This window comes from Prinia subflava, chromosome 13 (assembly GCF_021018805.1).
Source record: "Prinia subflava isolate CZ2003 ecotype Zambia chromosome 13, Cam_Psub_1.2, whole genome shotgun sequence".
Classification (NCBI taxonomy): domain Eukaryota; kingdom Metazoa; phylum Chordata; class Aves; order Passeriformes; family Cisticolidae; genus Prinia; species Prinia subflava.
In genome coordinates this window covers 7689997-7696791 of record NC_086259.1, presented here as the reverse complement: position 1 = coordinate 7696791, position 6795 = coordinate 7689997, and the positions used below count along the sequence as shown (strand labels likewise).

The 6795-nt window shown below is 47.9% G+C and overlaps 1 protein-coding gene across 1 annotated transcript; it reads right to left on the bottom strand.

The window, feature by feature from the left end:
• Positions 1-326: 326 nt before the first annotated feature.
• Positions 327-5730, bottom strand: LOC134557431 (histamine H3 receptor-like). Its single transcript, XM_063410437.1, has 3 exons — positions 4971-5730; positions 4737-4903; positions 327-2577 (listed from the first exon to the last, which is right to left on the bottom strand). The coding sequence occupies exons 1-3, from the start codon at positions 5194-5196 to the stop codon at positions 1690-1692; spliced, it is 1281 nt and encodes a 426-aa protein (XP_063266507.1). The 5' UTR covers positions 5197-5730; the 3' UTR covers positions 327-1689.
• Positions 5731-6795: the final 1065 nt, after the last annotated feature.

The window sequence follows — 6795 nt, the reverse complement described above, 5'->3', positions numbered from 1 at the left end:
TTTATGCTAATTCAAAAATCTTTATGTTGCTTTGTATCTGTTGAAACTGTTCCTCATAGGAGAACTGTTAAGCTGTTTTGTTATAGCACATCCATAGCAGAATATGGTGATGATGTTCATGTGGATATGTTCATAGTGTAAGGATATGCTCTCCTAGTTTACAGTATTTGCTAACCATGTTTGTTTAGTTCAGTGTCAGTCCTTGTAACCTAGAAAGTGTCTTTGAAATACCAGTTTTGCAGTTTCAACTGCACTCACCCAAATGTAGACTGGTGCTTTCTCACCCTCTCCCACTTCTTAGGGCTACACAGTTAGGACTCTTCCACAGCTCTTAATAACTTTTATTGACATTTTACAAAATAAAGCATTTTACTGCCTGCAAACTTTAAGCTCCATTGCATTACCATGCATTGTGACTGTGGCAATGGACAACTAGAGCTGTTCAGTAACTCACAGTAACACTTGTCAGCAAAGGAAAGCATCTGTTAGGTTATGTAGTAAATGCTGGTGATGGTGGAACAAACGTGTATCATTAGTGATGCTCAGTGTGACACCTCGTGGGACAAATCTGCACCAAGCTCGGGATCAGTTGTGGGAGCTGCTCCTGTGGCACAGGCACAATGGCAGAGACACTCCTGGGCAGTAGCAAGGCTGTCAGTTGTAACAGACTTTGAGTCATGCCAGGCATGATGCAAAACCTGGGAAGTATCTCAACACTTCAAGTGATGCTCTTGATCACTAATGACTTGCTGGATGGAAAGATTCAATGGGTGGGGTAGGGGAAAACAACACTTTAATCTAGCCAGAAGTAGTAAAGGTCCAACTGTAAATGTTTTAAAAATTGTCATGGATCTGTCATAGAACTACTTAGGCTTACTCAGTCCTTACAGCAAAGCATAGAGTAAGGAGTAAACTCAGCCCTGTAAGGAGTAGAGTTTTTTGCCCATGCAGGATCCTGGTGGGGGGCAGGAAGTCACAGCTGAGGGAGGGAACTCCTACTGAAACTCTTCCAGTGCATAAGTTACCAATTCTTGTATCTCCTATTACAAAGCTTAGAACCCTTTTATACTTCTGTTCCTGGACTTTGTGCTACTAAATATTCCACTCTCTTCTATTTCCATCAGCTTTTCCACTCAAATCAGTGCTCCCTTACCTGCTATAGTTGCTCAGCTTCTCTGGTAGTATCACTGTTGTGCTGCCTCCTGTGCTTTTCCTGTATTTTTATTGTTGGTTGGGTCTTGTCTGGCTTGCCACTAAGTGGAGGGGGAAAAGCATCCTAGGCTTAACCAGTGAGACCCTTGATGTCTTGAAGTGGGTTTGGGGTAAGATATAACAGATCTAAGAATCATGCTTTATGAAATTCCAGCAGTATTTACAGTTATTAAAAGTTACAGAACCTGAACTCTAACTATGTGAAAATTATTTTTTGTTTTCAGTGCTTCAACACTAGTGCACCATTACTAGAAAACATCCTGTTGGTGTCATTCCCAAAGAGCTTTGAAAAATGACCTTTCTTTTCTTTGCTGTGGTTTTCCCAGCTAGGTGGATGACTGTATTTCTACATATTCATAAATATCTACACTTGTGCCTACTTACCAGTATTCCATAAATCTCTGCAGGTATTGCAGTACTTGCTTTTTGATACTCTCACCAAATACAAGATGTACTAATTTTCAGCCTTCCTACTTTTCACATCAAAATGTCAGGATGAATTTTGGCCTTTTGTGGACACAGGAGTTTTATGAAGGCTTTCCTAAAGCTCATGTGACACAGTGGGTAGAGAACAGGGTTAATGGCTGAGTTCAGCCACAGGAGCCAGAATGAGATCTCATAGAAGGAGTAGGGCACACAGTGCCCATGGCAGGCTGCCCTGATGATCATCAGGAGGGTGTACGGAGCCCAGCACAGCCCAAACACACACACAATAACTGCTAAAGACTTTGCTACTCGTTTATCCCGGGAAAGTCTAAATCTGTTTGCCATCATGTTAGCAGCATCCACTTGGCTGCTGGGGTGGCAAAGGCTTTCTGTTGCTTTGAAGAAGCTGTTCCTGGGAGGCCTGGTCTTTACATCCCCCTGGAGGGGTGGAAGGTCACGACTGACACTGGCATTTGATGGCTGATTGCCAAGCTCAGCCGAGGCCTGAAGCCTTGGAGCCTTCCCTGGGGAAAGAAGGCTGCTTGCTCTCTTCTCATGTTTGTCCCTGTTAGTTGGCTTTACAAAAAACACAGCATGTTCCCTTTTTTCCCCCTGGAAATTCATTTCACAGTCCTCTTGACCAGGTGAGAGGTTTTCATTTCGGAGCAATGTGCGTTTCCTGATGTTAAGGTAAATACTTAAGTTAAAGTACATAACAGTGATGAAGGGTGTAAAGAATTCAACAGTAGAGGCAATCATTAGGAAATACCAGTTGTAGAAAAACTCTGCATGACATTCTCCTTCCGGGACGATGCTCTTTTGGGCAATGTGCTCCCAGCTGAGAATGGCTGGCCCATAGAGGAGAAAAGCAGCAATCCATACAGTCATCATCTTCAGTACTGCATTTCTGGTGGTCCCTTGCTGAGCCCTGTAGCTGACCTGAGGGACAGAAGTCACACACATTACACATATCCCAAACAGTTACGTGGCTGCTGTGGAGCATGGCCCTCTCACTTGTGAGGGCTGCTGAGAGACTGGTTTTGGGATGAGGGTTAGACCAAGCTCACTGGTATCACAGAAGAGTTCTTTCTGAACTATGCCTTCCAAGAAACCTTATCAAGGTGACTGGGTAAGGTCTGAGAACGTGCATCAGATCTTAAAAGCTTGAAAACCAAGTCTCCTTCAAAGCAAGTAACAACTGCTCTTCCTAGAATTGGTTGTCACCAGTTGCTTCATATTTAATTTCATTAGCTGTGATACCTGTTTACAGAAGGGTTAAAAACATTTATTGGACCCTTTATTTGGAATTTTTAAATAATTTGAAATACATAAGAGGGTTTGAATTCACAGAACATCATGCAAGTTCTTTTCTTTGTACGTTGTAGAGAGACTTTCTTAATGTGAAAATCACACAAAAAATTTACATCATCTTTTGTTTGATATATGTAATTTCATTCTTTCATGAAGTACTGTCAGAATTCCTGTTTGCAGTTAAGGTGTATAGATGGAGTGTTCTGGTCTGCAAAGTGCTTTACACTAGACTAACTGATTTCTATCACTTAGAAAATAGAGAAGCTAAGGTGCAGAAATAAGAAGTGTGTCAGTAATGCTGAGTCAGTAAACCATATCAGCAATGGAATTCATCAGAATCTTACCGTCAAATCATCTTCTATATTCTGATTCCCTGGGATGTTTATTCCCTGAGGCACTGGACAAGTAGTGGCTTGAGATTCACCCTTCAGCTCCCACAGTGCAGCCACACAGCGTTTGGAAGATGAAGTGCTCAGCCTTAAATTCTGTACAGAATTTACTTTTACTGCCCCCATCTGTGGGCCTTGATCTCCACAGCCAGTGCCATTCTGGTAGAGGAGCCAGAGCTGAGGAAACCTGAGTGTGTCTGAATTGGGTCTGATTTTGCAGTCCTTGACAAAGCTATGAATGATTTCAGGAGCAGTCCTGGAGGAAGTTACTGTTTTCATTGACATGGAGTATAATGTGGCACTTCAGATATTCCTGTTTATATGTTCTCATACTGCCCTAATCCAACAGCCATTTTCTGTACTCTTGCTTGGGGAGGGATTTTTATATGAGGGATTAATTTGAAGTATTTTAAAGTGAATGATTCTTTTCATTTATTATGACCAGTTTCCATTTCTGTTTCTGAAACCATCTAGTTTATATATTTATACTATGTGCATAGTCATGGGAGATTGGTTGATGAAAGAAAAATTCATGGCTAATTCAGAATCTAGAAAATAAAGGAACTCTGAGTGTTGACTGTTTAAGAATTAATCTGTTCATTTCTCCTCCTTCAAAAAAAAGTTGGTAAAACTGCTTAATTGATTCTACAGTCTCTCCTTGTACTGTTTGTGATTAAAATGGAAAACACACCTAAATGAGCATTTGAAGAAAATGTGAGTGGGACATAACTAAGAAGTGTGTGTAGAGGTGTGAAACCTATTAACAAGTAAAATGTGTTATTTTAACACCATCCTCAAAATACTTTGAGGCATTATGGTCTACATGAAAATTAAGTGCAAAGTCTAATCTTCATTTTTTCATAAGTGGTATGCCGCAGACAAGACTTGAGCTACTTCTGTGGCCACTACATGGACATGGCCTTTGCATCCTGTGCTAGATGTTAATTTATAACCTGCACTTTTGGCCCATACACAGCGGTACACATCAAATTCCCCCGACAGTCTGGTACCCACTGCAGGGAGGTCGCTGCCCTGGGCTGTCAGCTGCCACCGGGGGCACGGCCGTGTCCTGAGGGAGCAGCTCTGGCTCAGCTGGGTAATACTTTTAAAGGTATTCAGGGTGTAGCTGCTTGTTCCCTCTGCAGCTACAGCCTGTGCCTGTTTCTAAAGTACCTCTTTCACTGTAAAAGTGAGAAGGAAAGGCAGTTTCTGGCAAAGCCGATCACTCCCAGAACTATTTCCAGGACTGAGAGGAGCTGCCTCGATCCCCCCTGTCTCCTGGGCTGTTCGAGAGAGGCTCAAGGGCTTTGAAAGCCGGGTGCCCTAAGTACCCCCTGCCTGGAAGGGCAGGCCCGGAGCCCCTGCCGCCCCCGCTGGCACCCCGTGCCCAGCCCTTACCGCTCTGGTGACACAGATGAACCTGTCGAAGCTGATCAGGACGATGTTGAAGACCGACGCGGTGCACACCAGGTAGTCCACCACCAGCCACAGCTTACACAAGCCCCTGCCGAGCCTCCACTCGCCCGTCAGCACGTAGGGGATGTAGAGGGGGATGCAGAAGCCGCCTGCGGACAGAGCTCGGCGGTGACACGGGCGAAGGCAGCTCCCGCCCCGCGGCGCCCCGGTACTCACCCACCAGCAGGTCGGCGACGGCCAGGTTCAGGAAGAAGAAGTTTCCCTGCGTGCGGAGGCTCCGGTCCACCACGAACGCCAGGATGACCAGGGCATTGCCCAGCACCGTGGCCAGCACCAGCAGCCCCATGAGCGCGGCCAGCAGCGCGGCCGTGCCGGCGGGGAAGGGCCCGCCCGCCGCACAGGCGCTGCCGGACAGGTTGAGCCACGGCCCGTCCCGGCCCATGGTGCCGGCGGAGAGCCCCCGGCTCTGCCCGGACCCGGAGCCGGGCTGCGGCACCGCCCCCGGGCGGAGCGAGGGGCCGGCGGGCAGCCCTGCCCTGCCCTGCCCAACCCGCCCGCTGCTGGGCAAAAACTTCCCGGAGTCCGCGGCTGCGCTGGGGAGGGGGCAGTGCGGCACCGCGGTCCAGCCCCGCTGAAGCCCGGGGCTCTGGGGCTGGCAGCAGCGCCCCGTGCCCGCTGCCCGCCCCTCCCCAGCCCGGCAGGGACACTCCCAGTCCCTCCCAGTCCGTTCGCCGCCGCTGCCGGGGCAGGCTCCGTGCCTGCCCTGTTCCCGCACCGTCCCTCAGCTCGTCCCCGTGGCCCTCGGGGCTCCCCGGTGGTCTCTGCTCTCCGCCGCTCCGGGCGGGCTGTGCCCTCTCGCCCTCAGGGCATCCATCGTCCGCCTCTGCCGAGCTCTGCCCGCGGCCGCCTCAGCGTTCTCTCCGGGACAGCGCCAACAAGGGCTCACTGCCCTCCCTGGCTACTCCTTTCCACTTTGCAGGAATTTGCAGGAACGAGGTATTTCTGAGACGTCTCTTTTCAAAACTGGCAGTGGCCTTGGACAATGTTTAAAGTGCATGGTAGCAGTGATGTCAGGGAGCCAGTTTTACCACAGAAGGCAGCTCTGTTCCGAAAAGCAAACCCAGGAGCAGCCGGGAAAGGGCCTGGGCCCCCTCAGCCTCTGGCGCGGTGGCTGAGGCGGCCGGGCAGCAGGACGGGGACAGTGACCCCTGAACGAGCTGCTCAGCCTGCTGAGGTTTGCTGACTTTGAAGGGCAATTCAGAAGAGGAAATACAGCTTTACCTCCTGATTTTGCCCACTGGATCTTCATCTGCCTTAAAATACGTGACCTTTGAGGAACGGGCTTTGGCTCCCTTTCCACGGGAGTTCTGTGCAGGCTGAGAGCACTTAGGGATCTGCTGCCTTCGGTAGCGCCCCTTGATCGCTAACAGACAACAGAACTTGCTCAAAACCAATGCATAATCTTCCCTTCATTCAGCCAATGTGTCACATGTGGTAAACTCCTCTTTTATAAAAGATATGCATAAATCAGCAGTTTGAAATAAGTTTAGAAGCAATCACAGCAGCTTTCTAAAGGGAAGTATTCCAGTGGGCATCAGGTAAGACAACAAAGAGCAGCTGAATAACTTCTCTGTTATTTGTCTGGGGTGGAGCATGTGTTCTCAGGATAAGTGGACCAGCCGTTTCCTCAGGGGGAAAGATCAAGCCTTTGTCAATGCTGGAAGTACAAATTCCAGGCCAGTTAATCCCTGTAAATCAGGAGCTCCACTGAGGATAGTTTGCAATTTAAACTGCTTATGGTACGGCCAGTCCAGAGACAGAAACGGCATCTGCAATTTAATATGTGTGAGGAAAATACTCTTTACATGTCCCCATGTCATTATCTCCCCAAAGCAAATAAATAAAGCCATGCAAAACAAAAGTGAAAGGAAGGATGGAGCTTGTTACCACAGTGATTATTATTAGCCCCTCGTTTGGGGACTCATTTTCTCTACCCTTTGAGCCCCATTGGCAATTTGCCATTCACTTCAGTTTGGACAAG